Below are 21,584 nucleotides of genomic sequence, written 5' to 3'. Positions count from 1 at the left end.
GTCCGTCAAAAGCGATGATAACTGTTGTTGCAGAGGCGATGATCTTGGCGGCGAAGGCTGTCGGGTTTCGGGCAGTGACAATTTTGTTGTGGATCTGTTTTCGTCTCCGTGAGTGGGATCCGACGGATGACACTCTTCGTCATGTGCTGCGCTGCAGCTTCGTAATCATTCACCTGGTGGGTGAGGCCGTTCACTTCGACAGTTCGGATGCAAGAGTGCCGGACTGCATGGTCCTGATTAGGTGTGCTGACGACAACGATGTTCTGTTGCGTATTCGGGCAGACAGTGTCCTCTAAGCTTTCTTCGTCCATGACTTTGGCTGCTTGGAATGGCTGCGGTCACCACGGGACTGCCGATGTTGGCTACATGAAGGCGCCCTTGTGGAGGATGACCATCTTTATATCCTCCATCGGAAGCCGTGGCATGCGGCCCGCCTTCAAAACTTGAGATTTAACGGGCTGCCTCGCCCGAGAGCGGGTCTGATTACTTGGGGCGTCAGATGATTCATCGGTCAGGGTCGAATTGTCCTTGCAGCGTGTTCAGCGGCGGAATCGGGCAGTGAGCCAGCCAGACAGGGGGGACACCCTCGGTTTACCCCCTTTCTTCTTGTTTAATACATAACAAGGGAACAAAATGCGGCAACATTGATGCCTTCAGGCTGCATGTGTGCGTTTTTGACCGGTTGCCTTTACCCAAAAATATCGCCTTCTCCTGATTCCTGCAGGAGAAAGTACGTTCCGTATCCACCGCCAAGGTTTCCTTGTGGTGGCGCAGGCTAACAGTCCCAGGATCCTTCTAGGAATCATAAATACCCAAGAAAGTGGATGGGGAATCGGCGGAGCGGTAGCTTAATTGGTAAAGCTTCCTCACCTGCGGAAGTTCTTTTTTCATCCACCTTCAATTCCATTAATTTATCGTTTATTAGTTTTCATTTAATAAGCACAAGTAATTTCCCTATATTGTCCTTGCTGTCAGTGTTCGTTGGCTTCCTACGTCTAATAAAATCGGGCTCTTCAGTTAAGACCCTTTATTGTCGTTTATTACATAACAAGGGGATCAAATCCGGCAAGATTCATGCCTTCAGGTAGCAGGTGTGAGCTTGCTGACCGGTTGCCTTCACCAAAAAACATCACGCTCTCACGACGCCTGCGGTAGGAAGGACGTTCCACATCCGCCGCCAAGGTTTGTGAGTGGTGGCGCAGGCTAACACTGCCATGGTTTTACTAGGGAACATAAATAACCTAGAAAGTGGATGGGGAAACGGTGCCGTGGTAGCTCAATCGGTAGAGCATCGCACTCGTAATCCGAAGGTTGTAGGATCGTTCCCCGCCTGACGCAATTCGTTTCTTCATCCACCTTCATTTCCATTAAGCGATTGTGTCATCATTTTCATTCATTAACCACAACTAATTTTCCCTACGTTGTCCTTGGTGTCAGTGTTTGTGGGCTTCCTATGATATGACTAATAAGAATCGGGCCCCTCGTTTAACCTCCTTTCTTCTCGTTTAACACGGACTATTGTAAGGAAGGCTCATTTAGCATGGGACTAAGGAACAGAATGAGAAGCTCTTAAGGGTGATTACACGAAAGGAAATAAAAAAGAATGTGTACTTTGCAGAAAACAGAGTGTCTCCAACAATGTGCAGTTGTTTATTCATTCCAGGGCATTTTGCTTCATTCATAATGAAGCAGGTGTCCTCAATGGAACGCAAGCCAGCCGCATTGTGTCACGAAGACTGATGCTTCGTCACTCGACGTTGTCTTCATATCGTCCCGTGGTCTTTATAATAGTGTCCCATACATTCGGTGGAAGTGCCCCTGCTTCATTCGGGGCCATAATCAGCGTAGCTGTAAAATGGCAAGTCAAAGGTGGTGGTTCATTTGTTTGACCCAAATGGGCAGGAGAAATAGAGAGCAAGTACTGGAATATATATTTCTTGATGTTTATAGTCATCAATTTTCAACTGTGGCAAGTTAACTATATAGCAGAGTCATTTATTCTCAAATATTAGAAGAAAGGAACTTATTAAGTGTCAGTTTAAATTGTGCAGTTGCACGAAGATAGGAAAACATCTTGTAAAGGCAGCTCTTACAGCTTTTCAATTTTGTCATGGGTGTCATAGGCTCCGAATGACAGATACGCTGATTGACAAATCGTAGTCAAGAAAGGAGGCGCAAGAGGTTAGTAACGGGGCCATAAAAACATATGATCTTTTATTCTTATGTGATCGCATTGTCTACCGCATGATGATTCCCTTGTTCCACGCTCGTCAATAAGAAGAAATAAAAATGCTGCGCTGAACCGAGCACTGATCGACACAGTCGCTAAATATTGACTGCTCGAAGGAAACAACTATCTTTTATACACATATGTATAGGAGAGCGCGTCCTCGTGGACCCCAAGCGCACTCAGCTGCCGACCCTCATGGCTGTCGCTGCATTCATGCCACATGAGTGAGGGCATAAAAGTAAAGGCCTGTGTGCCTCAACGAAAATATTACAGTTGTGCAGCAGGCTATGCGTGACCTCGTGATATCTAAGAAAAACAGTCTACGCTCTACGTGTGTCTTATCTGTCCTGCTAGGCGCTACTGACGAATTTGTAATCAAGAGCGCCGGTGTCCATGTACAACCTTTCAGTAGCACATAACTAAGGATTTATATATGCAGTGCGTATTGAATAGCGTATGTTTGCTTAGACATTACATAGTGCTTACTTATCGTTGTAGCAACAAATGTAGCTAAAATTGAATATTTTCGCATTACACTCGCAACGCAGCTTTACTGAACTGCAAAACAAAAAAAATATGCACATAGAAACACCTGGGGCGGTTGCGACATAATCATGCGAAACGTCTAGCGCGAAGGCAATTAGCAGCTTCAAATAGATAGAATAGAAATCTCCCCTATTCATTTGCCGAAAGTACAAGTTTATTTCGATTCCATTAAAAGTGCCACAGTAATATTCGCTGAGGTATTTATTTGAGAACCCATTAAATTTTCTAAACGCATTACATCGGTGGCATATTGCAGCAAAAAGATATTAATGATCTCGCCTGTGCATTTGAATCGAAGGAATATGACACTGGGAAGCCCCATTCTTTCTGGCAACCTAACGCGATTCTAATGTTTCATCTGTTTGTTCTTATATCACCGCGAACACAAAAATAATGGAGCTTTTCTACAACAAATTGCGCAAACGCTGTCACGATCTCCTTTCGAGTGTGTACCCACCTACGTCAAGTTGAGGTAATACCGCCATTGGCTGCGTAAACTCACCGAGTGTGGCAGCAATCACCACGAAGAAGTATTTCCCCAGCAAGCCGCCCAAGTCTTCGACTAGAGAGCTGGACATAAAAAAGTATATATATTTTCCAAAATATCATTCGCACGACAATAATAGACTGATGTCTCATCACTACATTCATCAACTCCCCTGCTTTCGCATTTGAATTAAATTCCCTAATTGTATGGTTGAACTGTAATTATTTCGAAGCTGCTAATAAACAATCTTGTTAGTATTTGTGCATTCCCAAGAGACTATTGATAACTCTTCACGAAGTGCTCTACATATTTTACCAAGAAACCTAATTGAATGCAAGAATGCTATGCTTGCAATGTGACAACGCCATGACAGGGATAAGGCCGCGTATTCGAAGTATGTTACAAGTGTTTATAGTATTACAAGAGATATAATTACATATATACGTTATCAGATGAATACATTCCCATAGCTTAACTCAAGTGGATCTCTAAAATACAACATGAGTGTTGGGCATTTATTCCTAAAAGAATATCTGCATTATTTGTGCGCTTTGCCCCATAGGCTTCGAACCTTCTAAGCGTCTAACTAGAATCGGGCTAAACCGTTAGTTATTGCCGTACAACTTCTCGTTTGTAGAACGCTAACGCCATTTTATCGTTATTGAAGGCCAAATCAAATTATCCCACGGCAATATCTTGTAAAGGCCCGTCTATGAAAGATTGCGTACAACACATTCGTATTTCCTTATGGCAATACAAGAAAAAAGAAGATTCAACACAGAAACCTGACCAAATCATCACAGTGAAACATGGCGACCTTTTTTGCCTAGATTCCTCGACATGCGAGCTTCAGCATATTCTAAATATAAGTTACTTTTTTTATCGTTTCATCTTATTTCAACATGATTATCATTCTTTTTAATAATAATAATAATCTTTATTTCACTCATGAAGTGAGGGAGTGCGGGAAAAAAAGCTGACAAGTCAGCTTGACTAGTTCCCAGCTCCCCGGAGAACAAAATAGAAGAAACAGAAACACTTTTTCGCATGGCAACATAAAAATCACAAACAAATAAATACTAATGCAGCAATAACTTGTCGATAACATTGACAATAAGGTACTATAGAAATAAAAAGTTTGTTAACTGCGTGATAGACCAATGTTAAACAAAAACGTACAAACATAAAAACTGCAAGTAAAAAGCGCTACATAATGAAGGAAAAAACAAAAAATAAAACGGCACACATTGGTGTAGTATGAAACAGTACATTGCAATGCGTGTAGCGTACATGCGCAGAGATGAAAGAACCACATGAAATTCTGTCATGGGAAAGGAGCTTTGTCACAGAAGAACAATTTCAGTTTCTGGTTCGATGCTGTTTCGGGAGTGAAACCGTTTTTATGGCAGAAATTTAGCAAATGCGGTAGGGTTCTGTTTACCATTTGTTGTCCGTATCCGGTTCTGCACGTTTTGATTAGCCATGGCTGTGTATTTCGATTCTCATAAGGTGTGGTCCTTTTAGAAAGCGATGCCAACCGTAGTAGGGAATAGCTGTTATTTTTTACTTCAAGCTTATAACGTGAACACAGGCAATGCGGATATAGCTCGTCTATTTTCATTACACAGTACTTCAAGAACAGAGGGTGGGAAGGGTGACTCATGGGGACGTTTTCAATATTTCGTAACATTTTTTTCTGTAATATCATGATTCTTTGCAAATTACCTTTTGTTGTGTTCCCCCAAACTAATTGGCAATATTTCATATGTGAGTGGAATAACGCATTGTACAGCAGAAGCTTAACCTTTGACGGTAGAATGTATCTGTTGGCGTATGTCAATCCAACGATGCGAGACAGTTTTGACACAACGTGGTCGATATGAGTGTCCCAGGTCATATTTTCGCTGAAATACACTCCAAGTATTTTAAATGCGCTTACTAGTTCTACTTTTGAGTTTCGCAGCTTAATGTCTGAGGTAATGTTAATTTTCTTGTTTTTCGCACGGTATATGACAGCCTTCGTTTTACTAACGTTTATTTTCAATTTGTTAAGTTGCGCCCATGTGTCTAATTTCACAAGCGTTCTGTTTGCTCTCAGAATCAACTCATCCGTACTTTCTGCAGAGAATAACAGTGTCACATCATCAGCATATATAACAAATTTCACCATAGGATCGACGTTAACAATGTCATTCAAATATAAGTTAAACAAAAATGGGCCCAGAATACTCCCTTGAGGTACGCCGGCAGAAATTGGTAATATATTAGAAGAGCAGCCATTTAAATACACGTACTGCTTGCGCTCACTAAGGTAGGACGTCAGTAGTGACAGAACCGTCCCCCGGAATCCGTACATATCAAGTTTCTTTAGCAGGATAGAGTGATTTAAATAATCGAAAGCTTTCGTGAAATCTACGTATATTCCAAGGGCTACTTCTTTATCTTCAAGCGATTGCAGGATAAATTCTTTTTGTTCTAACAGTGCCATTTCTGTTGATCGATATTTCCGGAAGCCATACTGCGCGCCATAAATGATATTGCATTGTTCGCTAAAATTTGTCATTCTAGTAAGAACTATTTTTTCAAAGCCTTTTGAGAAAACGGGTAATATAGATACTGGTCGAAAATTTGTAAAATCATTCTTACTACCTTTTTTGTGCAGTACGCTCACTTTGGCGAGTTGCATTTGCCCCGGAAATGTTCCTTGAGATAAGCAAAGGTTATATATGTGAGCTAAGCACTCTGCTATGTCTCCTATCACAAACTTCACCGGTTTTATCACAATTCCGTCTGCGTCACAACATTTGCTATTTTTTAGCCCCATGAAAACAGACATGACCTCTGATACTGATGTTGGTGTTAGGAACATTGACTTCTCGTTTCTTACATGAAGAGTATTTGAACCAACGAATTCACTAGTTATCTCTGTGAAGTATCTGTTGAATGCGTTTGCTAAATCAGTGCCTGTGAGTTCTTTATCTTGAGTATGAATTTTTGTTACTGGGTTTGGGCCTGTAGATCTGTTTAGAAGCTCATTTAATTTCCTCCATAATTCATCCGACTTATTCATCGAGCAGCAGAACTGGTTACAGAGATATTGATCACGTGCTCTGCGTATATCCGCCGTCAGTTTATTTCTGAACATTTTAAAAGCCTTAAGCCTATCCGGGTCTCGAGTTTTTTCAAACTTCTTGTATAGCCTATCCTTTTTGTAAATTTTCTTCAGCAATTCAGGTGTGATCCATGGCTTCCTTATGTTCCCTTGTTCCTGTGCATGTTTATAAGGGAAGCACTCGCTGTATATACACAAAAAAGCCGTTAAAAACAAAACATAAGCCTTTTCGGCACTTGTTTCCTCAAGAACATTTCTCCAGTCATGATTACGAACTTTCTCTTTGAAATTGTTCAGGTTTTTTGTCGACATATCTTGACATAACTTTGGTATCTTTTTTGAATTAGGAAATTTGCTTTTCGGAACGCACATAAAAACGCCGCGGTGGTCACTGATATCAGTATTTATTACGCCTGCTTTCAGAATAGGCATGTGCATATTGGTTATAAGTAGATCAAGTAGTGATTCAGTCTGCAATGTAACACGTGTAGGATCGCATATCACGTTTAAGAGGGCAAAAGAATTTAATAGATTTTGGAATTCTTTTTTTGTGGGGTTATCTGCAAGGAGGTTAATATTGAAATCACCTCCTAAAATGACATCGTATTTGTTTTCACTTATGAAAGACAGAATTCCTGTTCAGTAATCGTGCAGCTATGCCTGCTTTATCCTAATCGTCTTAGAAGCGGTTGCCAAATCTAATACTCAACAGTCTTAGCTAATCATAGTGCGGATGCGAAACCAATACTGTTGTAAATGACAAGTGATTCCGAATATATCTATACTGAGCATATCGCCCTCCTTTATGGGTAGCGGTTGGTATATGACACTAGTAACTTATGTACGCACGGCACGTTTTTTGCCAAGTTCAGAAGCTTATAGAGACGGCGCAAGCATGTACTGTGTATTTATGGATGCTTCTTCAACGCTAGCCGTGCCGTACGCAGGGGAAACCACGGAAGTGCGGCCGCTTCTCCCGGATTTCAGGCGCATGTTGAACTAACTGGTGGACATTGTTCTGACGTATTGAGGCCGTAACGCTATTTCATAGTGGTTTGCGTGTGATGGCCTGTTGTGGTCGCTTCATACCCGGTGTTCTGCCACAGTGCGTGCCTATCAACGAAGCAACGAAGCGACAATGTCGAGCTTGTCGAGGACAGACCACCAATTGAGATAACTACTAGCTCAATATGCGTAGGAAATGATCTGATTCTGGTGTAGGGACTGTGTGACGAGCGCACTGTCACTGTCATTTCTCACTGTCAAACACACTGTCATTTCGTCGTCTATATAAGTCGCTTTGGAAAGAGTGGTTCGGAGTGGTCCTTTAATTTCGATGGTGTTGATAAAATCTAGCTTGCTGAGGAGAGACCGCAGGGCGAGTCGGCTAGCTGAGATGGCGTCACATGCAGTCACGTTATGTCAGAAGCAGAGACATGTAGCGAGCACAACGAGCCTAGCTTGGTTCTACCGCCCAGAGCAGTATCATTGGAACAAGAAGGCACCGTATCTGCAACACGAGTGTCGAGACCGGAAGCTTGACCGGCCGCGACGAAGGCAAGCGACGAAAGCACAAGCCGAGAACGTGGTTCTCGCGCGGCGATGAGAGCCGAGTCAAGCACGCCAACCGCAAAGACGTTAAGAAAAACCAGAGTGGACTAAATCCAAAGCTCTGGTGGTTGTGAAAATCTATAATGTGCGTGACGCACATCCGCAGATAAAAGATTGCACGAATTTCAGACGCCGCAAATGCCGCCTGTTCTCAGTGGTGTCAAGGCATCCCAAGCTTGCGAATGTAGCCAAGCGTCGGGCATGTACGAAAGCCGGCTTCAGTGGCCGCTCCCTTCCTGGGTGAAAGGAAGGCCACTGACTAGCGGACAAAAGGACAGCGTGAATGTGCCTCCCTCCCAGAACTTGCAGGGCGCGGGCCGAAAGTCGTAGGCGCGTCGGCCAACTTAGCTTTATTCTTCTCTCGCGAGTGGACAGTGCGCAGACTCACAAACGGGCGACCTACTCAAGCCCGTCTTAAATGGTTGCAATTTGAAGAGCGCACTGTTTTAGGCTTTTCGTCTTTTATGTTCACTATAAACAGTAATTTTCTTTGTTCGCTGTTCTTTTTCTACTAAAACTTGATTTCTGGACGCTTGACTAAGGAGAGCGCCAGCGTTGCCGTTTGTAAGCTGTACTTAAGCATATGTAGGCTAGGAAGCGCCTAATTGCCTCATTTTTATTGTGGCTTCATTTACGTGTCGTACGCAACAGTAGTAAGAGCCAGCGCAGAATTTTGATTCGCCTTTGTTTTATGTTGTTTGCTTAGGTTTCAGTATTTGTTTCTTAGTTACATAGAACCGGTTCTGTGCTTTAAAAATTTCGTATTAGTTTTGCTGAGTGTATTTACACTGCACCAAGGCGAGAGTTATTTCCGTAGGTGACTGCAGTTGTCGGATGTTGTTCCGTACTGTCCCCAAGTGGTGCCCGAGCGAGCATAGTAGCAGCCCTAAGGCTTCGCGTCAGGCAAAATTAAGTCATCTTTGGCTGCCTCGGCCTTTGCGAAACTACTTGGATTGCAGTCCATAACCGCTTACGAAACAATTGTGATTTCCTTAACACTTTCACGCGTTCACAATAAGAGAAAAGTTCGTATCTAGAATTTTCTATCGAATACGTGTCTTCTATTGTTCAGAAACCTTGTTCTTTGTGGCTTTAAGCGCACCCAGATCTAAGAAACTGTTTATCCAGTGATTTTGCAATGGTAGTTTGACGTGGAATCGGAGGGTGCTTGCTTTGGCCGCAGAAGTCTGGCGTTGTTCATTCTCGGTCCTTCCAGTGGACCTTCTCAGGGCCGAGCGGCAAAGAAGACCACTGTAGGAAAAATCAGCAATGCCTGTCTCTCCAATGAATCAGCGACGTCGCTAAACTAACGCATTCAATCGTCTTAGTTGCGTCGAACAGCTCTACCTTTGGATGCATCTTCTGGGGGCGGGGGTGCTGTCGTGCCACACTGCGTGCCTATCTCGAGCCAACAGGCGCTCCCCTCTCCCCCCTTGTTCTTCTGGAGTATTCGCCCGTGTGACTGACAACCTTCAATGCTCCACCAATTGCCCACACCTTCCCGTGGGTCGAATTGTGGAATCCGGTGCAGCGCCGCAGCACCGGATTCCCACAATCACCACCCCTACGACAGAAAAATGCGATGCAGGTGACGCCGGCAGCCGCCCCGCCTCGTTCCTTCCGATGACGTATCGCCAAAGGGAATTAAGGCGCAACCGGCAAATTGTTAGGACAGTCGTCACCAGCCGCCCCGTCGGGCTGGCGCGCTCTTCCGCGCCGGTACCTTTACTCTATTACCTGCTTTATCTGTGCGTATTGTGTAAAGCTCTTCATCTCCTCTCCTTCTGCTCCAAGAGTCCGTTTCTAGTCCTCGACTCCGAGTAGCAATACCGGTAAGATCTTTTAAGCTAATCTAAACCCGTACGCGATAGTTCTTTTTCCGATAGGTAATGTGTTTCGCAATCGCCCAAGTTTCCACCACTCGCCACTAACATTAGCGAGACTGTCGACACGGCACTGTACGATCCATGTCTACCCGATGCATTCCTCCGGCCTACGTGCGTTATTTCTGGCATCAGGCGCACAGATTAGAGCAAAAAAAATAATGGCCAACTTCCCTGTACTCGAAGTGCCGCTGGAAACTAACGAAGTACCAACTTCCGGGAAAAGGCAGCATATGTGAAGGTGTTTCAGTCGATGGCTCTTTGTTTGTTTTACATCCTCCTAATGAAAACGCCAATGTTTTTCAAGCGCGACAGCGGCGTGGATCGCTTTCCTCGAAGACGTATTGCACATAGATTTTCGCGTCCTATCACGGCAAAGTGGCTGCGCATCCACTGGCGTTTGCTCGCCTGCTCATGATATTTGCGTCTTAGTGAAAATATTCGTTGACCACTCATCATTGACACTAAAAAGTGGAAATTTGCACTTGTTGACTACCGAAATAGCCTCGAAAATACGTGACAACGCAAAACAATGCATTTAGAAATATCATTTTGAAGATTGCCTATCCTCGGTAAGGCTTTACTGCAGAAGGTAAGAACGAGAGCGAAGTCTTCTTTGTTAAATTTTATATCCAGCTCAGGAACAGTTCTTCACGTGGACGCATGTTCGATAAAGTTAGAGACACTGGGCGTCGATATCGAGGTGTAGATCGAGATAGAGAAAGAGCCTCACATCTGAGCAGGGTGAGCAAACGGCATATGGTGTAACAAAAGAACCGCAAATATGCTGATTTTGTTAACTCTGTTTCTTTTTCCCAGAGATCTGCGGTAGCAATTTGTAGGACACAGGATTCTATCTTTAAAGAAGGAGCCTACGAGCTCATAACAAGGCATAAGCTCGCTCGAACTTTTTATGCAGTATTCGTGACTATTTATGTAATACCTCGGCCAATTTCCATCCAGTGTTATTCACGTAAATGAATGTAACGCCTGCTGTTGTAATTCAACCGAATCTCCTATGCTTTAAAAACCCCACGCTGGCGAGCGGGTCAATTGGAGCTTCCCGTGTGAACATTTGCCACACAAAATATTTCCTCTGTCTTGTAGATTTTACAACGTGAAAGGAGTTTTTCATTAAGCAGAACACCCTTATACAAACCGCGACAACGCTGTACTGTAGATATCATTCACTGTTATGGAGTCTAGAAGTAAGGCATTCTTGTTCCAACCTACAAATTATCAATACCCTGCAGCCCGCTACCTTTTCGTCATCGTAACGGCATCACTCACCATTCAGTTTCAAATCATTCAAACATATCTTCGAAGCGTCCTGGAGAGTTGTCTCACAAATATGTACTCCAATGTGATGCTTCTCTACAATCAGATATAGTGAGTTCGTGCGATTTGTAACTTGTCCTTATCGTTAATTTGCGCTTAAGAACGTTAGAAATAAATCGTTAGTGTGAATATTTTCGAACATTAAATTTGTGGTTCTTACAAGCTAGTTTACTTCAACAGTTCTTGAACTAAGGTTTGCAATATAAAAGTAGAATATCCGCAATATGCGTTTAATTATAAATTTAGGAAATCACATAAGAATAAAGAGGGCGTTTTTAGGAACACATATTTGCCGAATAATACCTCATTTCCTGTGAAGCGAGCTTTTGTCTTTTAAGTTCCACCTTAGTCCATTCTCAGTTTGCTCTTGAAATACAGGGAAATGTTGATGAAAAACAACACGTGGTGGTTTTGCCTTAATGACAAATCATTGGCAGTGATAGGAAGGTTTCGCATTGCACATGGACTCATCCGACGGCGCACTATACATAGGTGCGACAAGCTGGTGCGACGTAGATCCCAAGGCAGCAATGCTGGACAGAGGAAACAGCATGATAGCGGCTACTTATGGCTGGGAATGCTGTCCTGACGACGAACGCCGGCCACAACGTTCCAGTCTTCACACAGCCATTGTGAACGAGATGCGACTGACGGGAACCGCTCATCGTCATTCAGCGTCGAGTGAAATTGCATATTACGATTCAGTCACGTTTTCTACCAGCTTCGCTCGACCAGCACACAATTGACAAGCACAGGATATATAAATTAAGTATTGTGGTTTTATGGGTCCAAACAACCATAAGAATATGAAGCATGCCGTATGGGGGACTCTGAATCAATGTGCCCCCAATCCACCCTGCACGGGTGTATACCCATTTAGCCCCTATTGAAATGGTGCCTCCACGACCAGGGTTTGATAGCGGCCCCTCAGTTTTGTCAGCGCAGCGCTAAAGCCACTAAGGCACCATGGCGGCTAGGGAATCCGCGAGAACGCTTTAGTGGGCTGCGTGCTTGCTAATCTGATGCCAGCTTAGAACGACATAACGCTGATCTAGTTGGTAAGGATTCATTATACATAAAAGAAGTGAGGCGTGCAGACAGGACACAAGAGCGGAATGGACGGACAAGAGTTGACAGGAAGAGTGGACAGGACACAAGTGTTGTCCACTTCTCTACTCTTGTGTCCTGTCTCCATGTCTGATTCCAGAGGTGAAACGCACAGCGTGGCGAGCGCACCAACACCGGAACAATTGATAGAAGCATTGACGGCTGTGTCCACTTCGCTGTTTTATAGCAATACCAATCACATCGACACTACAAGCAAATTTGTGCCAGCGTCGCCGCCGTGAGGTTCCTTATATATTTTGGTATGTGTATGCTAAATGCCTTGCGACGCTTTGGGCCCTGCGCTATGCGCGGTTTATTTGCCACACCATTCTATCATTAAAGTTGCTTATACCAAGTCTCGTACTCGTAGCGATAGGTCCGGGTACTGCCCATAGGCGATGTCAGCGATGGTTATACAAAGAGAAAATGTCGTTGGCGGTACTAGTGTCGGCGTCTACACGCTCGTCGTCCCGGTAGCGAGAGAGGCAGGGAGCGTCCTTGTAGGCAATGCCAGACTTGCAGATGACAAATAGAGAATATTATTGGAGGCGTAACACCATGCAACCAAGTCTTCCTGTAGGACCTTTCAGTGTGTGCAACCAGGAAAGTGCGTGATGGTCCATGACGACTGAAGAGGGTGGGCCATATAAGTATGGGTGGAACTTCGCAGCCACCTAAACTGTAGTGAGACACTCCCGCTCCGTGATGGAATAGTTGCACTCAGAGGATGAGAGGCACCTTCCGGCGTTAGCGAGAACACGCTCATTGCCGCGTTCACGTTGTCCTAGTACTTCGCTGATTCCGTGGCCACTGGCATCATTACGGACTTGGATACGCGCAGAGGGATATAAATTGGCGAGAACGGGTTGAGCTGTGAGAATATTGATGAGCTGCGAGGACACGGATGCCTCGTTATCGCCCCTTATTCTTCAAAAGCTCGGTCAGTGGTCGTGCTATTGTCACGAATTTTTTTCACGAGCGGCGGGCGTAAGAGGAAAGACCGATGAAGCTGAGAACTTTCTTGACACATTTCTGAAAAGGGAATTGCCTAAATCCATGAATATTACCTAAGTCTGGTTGCACTCCTTTAGCATCTACGAGACATCCAAGAACGTCCAATTGGACATTTTGATGTGTTGCGGACCGGCTTGTCGAAAAACGTCCGGGACTGGTGAGAGGTTCTCCAGGTGCGTAGCAAATGTTGGGGGGAATAATATAACGCCGTTCGAATAGCGTAGGCATGTGGACTATTTATGACCGTCAAAAAGGGAGTGCATCAACATAGACCGAACGGCATGTCTCTGAATGGAGAAAGAGTGTCGGGTGTTACAAAGGCAGTCTGTTCGCGGTCTAGATCATTCATCACGATCTGCCAGTAGCCGGGTCGAAGATCAACGGATGAGAACTCTAGAGCACCATGGAGGCAGTCAAGGGCGTCACAAATGCGAGGTAGAGGATACACGTCCTTTCTTGTAGCCCGACTAAGATGCCGATCATCCACGCAAAATCGTCGTGAGCCCTCTTTCTAATTCAGCAGCACAACAGGTGACGTACATGTTCTACACGAGGGTTGAATAATGTTCTTGGCAAGCATGTTGCAAACTTTTGCGAGAAGAACTTGACGCTCAACCAGCGACCCTCAATACGGGTGGCGATGAAGAGGAGGGGCATCGTAGGTGCTGATGCGATGTTCAGCAGCTGTAGTGTGAGCTAAAAAACTATCGTTCTAGTGAAATATATCGCGGTAAGAAAACAGAAGGCGGTAAAGCTCATGGCGTGCTTGGGCAGCATGGCCGGTTGAATTGTTGTGTATTGAAACAGATGCCACTGAAGGATTCTGCAATGAGCAAAGCTGGGCCAAGGACATTCTGCGTGGCAGCACTTCTGTCATCATGACAAAGTTGACCACTGGCAGGCAGACGCTATTCGCCGTAACAGACAACACTGTATGAGGTATTGTGATACCGTGTGTAAGGAGGAAGTCTTTCATAGGAGCCGCGATGTTTTGACATTCGGGTACCAGTGGGGATTGAAAGCGTCAACGTAAGTCAGTGCCGAAGGCGACAAGCGAACGAAGTCTACGGAACTGAGTGTCTGGGAGTTGGTTCAGCAGGATCCAGAATAGGCAGGTCAGGGCAAAGAGTATTGGCTGAACAGCATATGAGAGCAGAATGCCCGGTGAGGAAGTCCAGGTCGAGGATGTGTGGATACATACAGGCAAAATTCAAGCGCGACTGGCAGCTCGACACACTTTGTGCGTACCCAGAGGCATCTTTCATGCTCTTAAAAACCCTTTTATATGGCACGTGTAGAGCAACAGAAAGCTGTGTGGGGAGTTTCTCATGTTGCTCTGCAATTGTCTTATTAACACTTTTCATATAAATTTAGGAATTGAGAATTTGAGCATATTGATAGTAATTATCTAATTAGGCGGAGTGCAAAAAATAATCTGAGTATTTTGAAGCCACGGCCAACAACGTTACCTTGGTTATGTCTGGCTATGTAGCATTTGCATATTCTTAAGTTTTACCTCAAGTGAAACGCCCTATAGACTAATAATGCCAGTCGGATTAAAATCTCATATTTGTTGAAACAGTGAGCCATATATGGCTATTCTTTAAATATACGGAAGACTGAGGACATCTAGGCTCGGTCATATATAAGAAACTGTATATGTATGCTTCTCTCACCTCTAGGATGGAAGCAAAGAAAGGAGATGCCACGCAGACGGAGAGAGTCCTGTACTGGTCAACGCTTGTACCACCGCTTTATATATCTGTTCTCAGACGTACCGTGCTCAATCTACTGGCCCAAAGAAATAAGTATGATGCACTTTTTTTTCTTGGAGAACTGAACCAAATATAGTTCCATGTTGATTGCAATTTAAAGTTGTCATTTCTATAAAGCAATTTCCACGTCCGCTTCAACATTCCTCTAAACGGCTGTCCATTGCACTCATGAGCTGCTTGACAGATATATTTATGAAATTTTTTTTTTCTGAGATTGCTCTGTAGTGTACATGAGCTAGTGGAATACTTTGACGTCGAGCAGTAGCATGCGCTCATACATCACAGTGTCATATCGCATGCCGCTGTAATCGCTTTGTTGGCTCGGTATTTTGTTTTCTTGTTCATTACTACCATCTGAATGCTTTTCACGCACATACATATTCAGCTCCAAGTATGCGTAGGTTGAGAGGACTATGTATTTAACAAACAATATATATTTAGAAGCGATGTTGCTTCGAGACATTTCTCTACAATGGGCCACCCAAGGGGTAAAGCGAGTTGACTATGGGGTTGACACTTGAGGAACGGCTTCAATTCTTCGCGTAAACGGTTACTTCTGAGCCAGAGATTGTAAAAAAGACAAACATCTTGCACCAGAAATATTAAATTTGGGAACTGTGGAGCAAAGTTATCAATCACATATATTAAAATAAGAAAACCCATCAAAAATCCAGGAGTGATTAGACGACCGCGCCAGTGCTGCCCTCCGCCTCAAACATAAGTTGTTCGCGCTGATTCAGGTGTGTTGCAATCCAAGAATAAATCAGCACGTAATGGCCAAGTTTTGTTGGTTTTATAAGTACCTTTTTCTAAAGGACCGTACCTTTTTCTGAAGGACCTTATTTTAAAGTGTGAAAATCAATTTTACCATTATTGCCACAAATGAATAAGCGAACCAACGCAAATTCATGATTAAAACAAGCTGAGTACATGTAGAAAACGCCTTTCTGATGCCATGCCGCAAGCTCCTTCTAGTCAAACTCTGCTCAAGGAATTCGGTATTGCATTTCGAAATTTATGTGCTTAGTCTGTTTATTACATGTAAATGTGACATAAATTAGCGTGTTTCTGCCTAATGACATCCTATTGTTCCTTTTGAATTTTACCGCGACTCGGCCGGCCCTTAAGCTGTAAGGCAAATTTGCAGATATAAGTGAAGCACGAACTATATATACTAGAAACAGTGCAAGATACTTAGCGTATCCCCGTACAAAGGCATTAAGTCTCTTATAAGTAGAAAAAGGTGCTGTAGTTAAAGTGTATGTATCATAGAGACAACGTTATGAAAGTTTATAAATCTCTCCTCCCAAGTACTACACTCTACAGCGTATATCCTGCAGGAATGACAGCGGATAAGAGAATAATAACACAATGTGGACCGCAATATCTGTTTGAGTTGGGTTTAAGGTACCGTAAGTTAAAGCTTCCTAAACCTAGGGCGCTATAACGTAAAACTATTCCAAACTTTTCTCTTCCAATTCTGCTACAGCCCTCCGCGATTGGTCAAAAACTTTTTTCGACCACCCACCACTTCACCTGTCTTTCACGCGACATCGCGAAAACCGCGATACCTCCCCATCTAATATGATGTGTACACACTGATTATGCGTGATTTGACAGAAAAAAGAAAAACAGTTATTTCTGATTCGACCCCTTTTCGCGAGTAGCTCTCGGCTATTGGTAAAAAGTTTTCGGGCAGCACACACTTCACCTGCCAGTCACAGGACGTTACAAAAGCGCACAAGCTCACAGCGTCAAAGCGACGTGTGCGCGATAAAGATGCATTAATATGCACAACAAAACTGAATTTTTTTTCGGAATAGCCGCAGGCTGCCCCCTTCCGAAAGGAATAAAAGATGGCTGCCGCCGATCGCTGAGACGCTGGCTACTCGCACCTGCCGGAGAGCATGGGTGTATTTGCGTATAATAAAGCTTCTTGCGTGGCCATATAACGTTTTCAAGCACTTTCGGCATGTTTACTACCTCATTCTGCCAACTATTCTTTGCTGAGGTTAACTTTTAGCGTCATTCCTAAGCTTCCGTTGCATGCCGCCGCGATTTTCGAGCAGCCACCACAAGCTAAGTCACGGAAAGCGGACCAATCGCAAACGCCGGCACCACCCTCTTGATCCGGTTATCGATTTTCAGTGCACTGGCTCTGCCCCAGTGAATCCCTCTCCCCTTGAGCGTTCTGCTCGCCTCTTGTCAGCCAATTAGATACGACAAGCCGCTCAGTGTAGGCAATGTTATTCGTTTTTCAAGCAAATGAAAGTGACCTCCTATGAACGAGGAGAGCGTTTGGTTGGTCTCTTCAGATAATCCTGCGGGTGAGCGCCCGGTGCTTGTGTCGGCGGTTACGCAAATTTGACGTCAGGAAATTGGAATAGAAACATATTGGAATAGTTTTACGTTATAGGGCCCCTACCTTCGTTTTTCGTTGAGATTTCTCTGAACTTAGTCGGGGATGTTTTGGCGAAGTTGGGTAGCGTTATTCTAAAGTGCTTGACCGACGAAGGTTGCGCGCAAGTCTGCTTTGTTCTTCGCCTATTACTAGAGGTCATGCTTATTTGAGTTTAAATCTAGCGATTTTGCACTTGAGAGGAACAGTACCCGCGTTCATGCAAGGCATATGATTGCGGAGTTTCTTTTCCTGATAAGATGTATAATTACCGTAAGCACAACAGCGCAAGTTTCTTAAGGTGGTTTCAAACAGAAAATATACAAAGGCCAGAAATGGTGCCTGTACATGGCTCCCGGTACTCAATAATGGAAGCGTCATGGACACGCGAATGATATGTAGGACAGTTTACCAGAATGTTCGGTATGTGGGCATTGTACGCCCCAACAGACAAGAAACAGCTATTTAGCTAATCACAATTCGAACATAAAAAAGCAATTATTCAGTAAAGGTCGAAAGAATAAGCATTATTGCATGGACAAAAATAGAGCAACCTTAACCTACTTTAACCTAATAGAACAAGGTTTAGTACATGAATATGATCAAATGACAATATACTATTACAAATATAATTTTCATGGACGCTTGTTTACTGTGCAGATTGTTTTCGTTACAGTGTGGCCTCGGTAATAAAATCGTGAAATAAAATCACTTTACCATTCGCGCGCAGATGCATGTGTGCTTGCAAACTAAATAATTTTACGATACATGTGGTGGTGTGTACGTCACATATAACACGTCATTGACAACGACATGCGCTGTAGAAGAAAATACTAGGCTTCGGCGCACCACCTGTCTTTTCGTAGCATCCCCCCCCCCTTTCGACATTGAGCTCTCTATAAATAATAGGGAATTATTAGAGTGCACAAGACTCTGTGGTATAAAAACAACGGGGTTCCCTTCCGGCAAAAGGTGCCGCCCGTATACACGCTGAGATTGGCCTCTTTTGCTCGCTTGATACGCCTCATCTCGTGAAATGTTAAAAACATAATCTTGCTGAGTCTGGTAAATCCGACACTCAAAAATTTCATGCGCTAACAGGAGGCTGAACGTTCGTTCCCCGATCTTTGTGCCTTTGCGAAGGCGGCACACCAGGGTTCACTGGTACACAAGAGAGTTTTCTAAATTGAGAGAGAGTGTTCTTGAATGAGAACTCATGTAATAAAGCTGGTTTGGTTAGGAAAAGGTGTTATGAAAGAAAACAACGCTCGCTTCATATCAGCACAAAATGCCCGAACGGTTGTTAGAAAACCCTAAAAGGGTTCTCCACTCTCCACAGCAACAAAGCAAGATCTACTCGAGCTATCACGAACATGTAAAATAGAAAACCTATATTATTATCTACTTACAATTCTTTAGCAACTAACCATCATTTTAGTAGATTACGAATTGCTTCCTCATACGCCTAAGGACATATACCTGAAAAAATAAGAAAATTCTTGGGGTTTACTTGTGGACACGCGATGCCTGCTGCTGGTTGCGTTCCTTCTTTTCGAGAGTGAGGAGGAATGTATTTCTCGAGAACCCAATAGCGGCTGGTCGGCCGACCAAACAACGGGATCGCGGGCGAAGAGATCGTCGCTAGAAAAAATAATGGTCATCATCAAAATTTATTGGGTTCACTCGAATTCCCGGATTCATGAACTTCGAACTCTTTTAGACTCACCGAATCCCAGACTCCGCCAGACTCATCCTCAGCAGGCCAGACCATGAAACTTGCACAGCACGGGGCGCCGATGGTGGCGGTGAAGCATTAAGCATGCACGTTTCTTTGTCATTCTGTTTTTAGGCTTCTTTGACAAAAAGCTAAGAGTGCTTTGCTCATTTGTCGCCATATAATGAGCAAAATTAAGAGCTAGCAATGAACATTACGTGGGCGTACATTGGTTTAGGGGCTTTGACTGAACGCCTTATTTGTAGTAGTTTATCAAGCAGGGAGACGTTAAATGTCATCTGGGTGTGCATCATATAGCGTGGTTGCGGTGACGCGTGCAGGCTTTATTCATAAGCCAGTTTTTGAAAAGGGGGTTCATGACGAAGTGACATAAACCGTTGCCTAAAGGAACGCTGGCAAGACGAGATTACGAGACTGGTGCTGAATCCAGCTAATGTGTTGTAAAAAAAATCGCATTTGAACAGAAGCGCATAACAAGTAGTTCACAAAACAGATGAAGTTGCCGGAATAACCACATGGGAACCCTTCTCCAATGTAGAAATGTGCGTTAGGTTAATGTATTGCAACACTAACGCTTCAGAAAATTGCGTGGACAGGCAGAAAAAATCCACAAGCGCTGACCAATCAGCTTATAGAAGATGCATAATGAAAACATAAAAAGCATTAGCAAACCACTGAAACAATGTTCGAAAAAGAGAAACCAGCCCTATTGCAAAACCCAGTGCCACTGGGACCCAGTGCGCCAGATTATGGGCCAAGCGCCGCGCGCTGGATGCTGGGTCACTAGACAGGCGCGGCGCACTGGGAGGCACTGGCTACTAGTGCGAAAAACCGCTCTAGCGCGTTAAATATGCGGTGCCTGGACACCGTTTATATTTTTTAATACAGAAAGCAACAAAGAGCGTTTTAGTGCTATAAAAAAAGGGGAAAAACATAGAGAATTGAGCTGCTCCGACCAGGATTCGAACACCTGACCTGCAGATCCGAAGCACGGCACTCTACCGCTACGCCACGCCAGCTTTCTTTTTTCGTTATTGCATGGAATTATTGGTACTGTGAAACCAATGCAGTTACATTCCACATGAACATACATGAGAAACAAATTCACAGATAGTATGCAGTCCAATGACATTATACACAAGCGTCCAGACGCGAAATCCATTCAGGGATGGGATCATATGTAGCCACCACACTACGGACTTGAACAGTCTGTTCTCGGAAGATAGACCTTGTTGAGCGAGGTGGCTCGGCAGGTCTGTCGATCATTCGACTTCTCCATAATGAATAAAGTCCTAATAACATAACCAAATCGTATGGTGTATTCCCTCCTGTCTTTTTTGAAAGGAAGGAACCGGATACCATAATATGTGAGAGGAAAGTCTTTTTTGATAGTTCTTTGTAAAATGTCCCAAAAATAAAATGCGTCACGACAAAGTAAGAACAATGTTCTATTGTCTCGGGTTGATTGCAAAGTCTACAATTTGTATTCCAGGGCACATACAGTCCTTTTTCCTGAAGCCACGTTTTAACTGGAAGTGTTGAGGTGTGCAGCTTAAAGAAAAACGTTTTCTCTGCTGGCGCAATGAATCCCAGTTGTCATGCACTTCCTCGCTGTCATCATATCACACCTCTGCCTTGTTTTATAGGTAGAACATCAAGTTACCCAGCATAATCATCGGATCCCCTTGGTTGGGGGCATTTACACCGCTGGTACGGGGGGACCCACTATAGCAAGGCAAGGTGGATGGTGCTGCACAACATTCCTAGAACCCGCGCCGGACTCAGGACAATTGATGCGGTTGTAGGCATTGATATTGGCCGCGCCATATCGCGCCCTGTTCATTGAGTCTTGTTCAGTCCCAGGTACCGACCACTTCGGAGCTCCTTTGTCTCTCGTGCGTACCCCGCACTTCTCACCGATCCATTACTCTGTGCAAGTCACACATGAAGATGAATTTATAAAATTAACGAGAGACACCCATACATAAATAAAATGGCTTTTGAGACCGATTCCACTTCTACAAATCAAGTTGTCTTGTCACTGGCGCCAGACTCTTTCATACGCACGACCAACGGTAATACACAAAAAATAAGCGAATATAAACTTATGCCAAGGTGTAGATAAACTGTAGTTCAACAAACGAGTTAAAGACGAGACGGAAAGTTTATTTCTGGCTTGCAATAATTGCTTAATGTAGAAACCTGACATACAAATACAAGCATACGACCAGCATCTATTATGCCATTCTTTGTGAAACAACATCCTCTTCAAGGCGATCAGCCAGCAGAACACACCACATTGCAAGCACAACACAACGGAACCGTGCGGACAAGGAATGTAGCGGCCA

General features: G+C 44.0%; 1 protein-coding gene across 1 annotated transcript in view; it reads right to left on the bottom strand.

The window, feature by feature from the left end:
* Window positions 1–1,719: 1,719 nt before the first annotated feature.
* The window catches only part of LOC142586180 (uncharacterized), a 71,597-nt gene continuing 51,732 nt past the window's right edge, over window positions 1,720–21,584 (bottom strand). The window contains exons 4-5 of the mRNA XM_075697431.1: window positions 3,279–3,346; window positions 1,720–1,848 (exon numbers count right to left, since the gene is read on the bottom strand). Of these exons, the coding sequence (XP_075553546.1) occupies window positions 1,748–1,848; window positions 3,279–3,346 (169 nt within the window). The 3' untranslated portion in view covers window positions 1,720–1,747. The remainder of the gene's footprint in view (window positions 1,849–3,278; window positions 3,347–21,584) is intronic.

The sequence above is a fragment of the Dermacentor variabilis genome, chromosome 6 (genome assembly GCF_050947875.1).
Source record: "Dermacentor variabilis isolate Ectoservices chromosome 6, ASM5094787v1, whole genome shotgun sequence".
In the NCBI taxonomy this organism is placed as follows: Eukaryota; Metazoa; Arthropoda; class Arachnida; order Ixodida; family Ixodidae; genus Dermacentor; species Dermacentor variabilis.
Note: the sequence above shows the minus strand (reverse complement) of the source record. Positions and strands in the feature narration are given on the sequence as shown.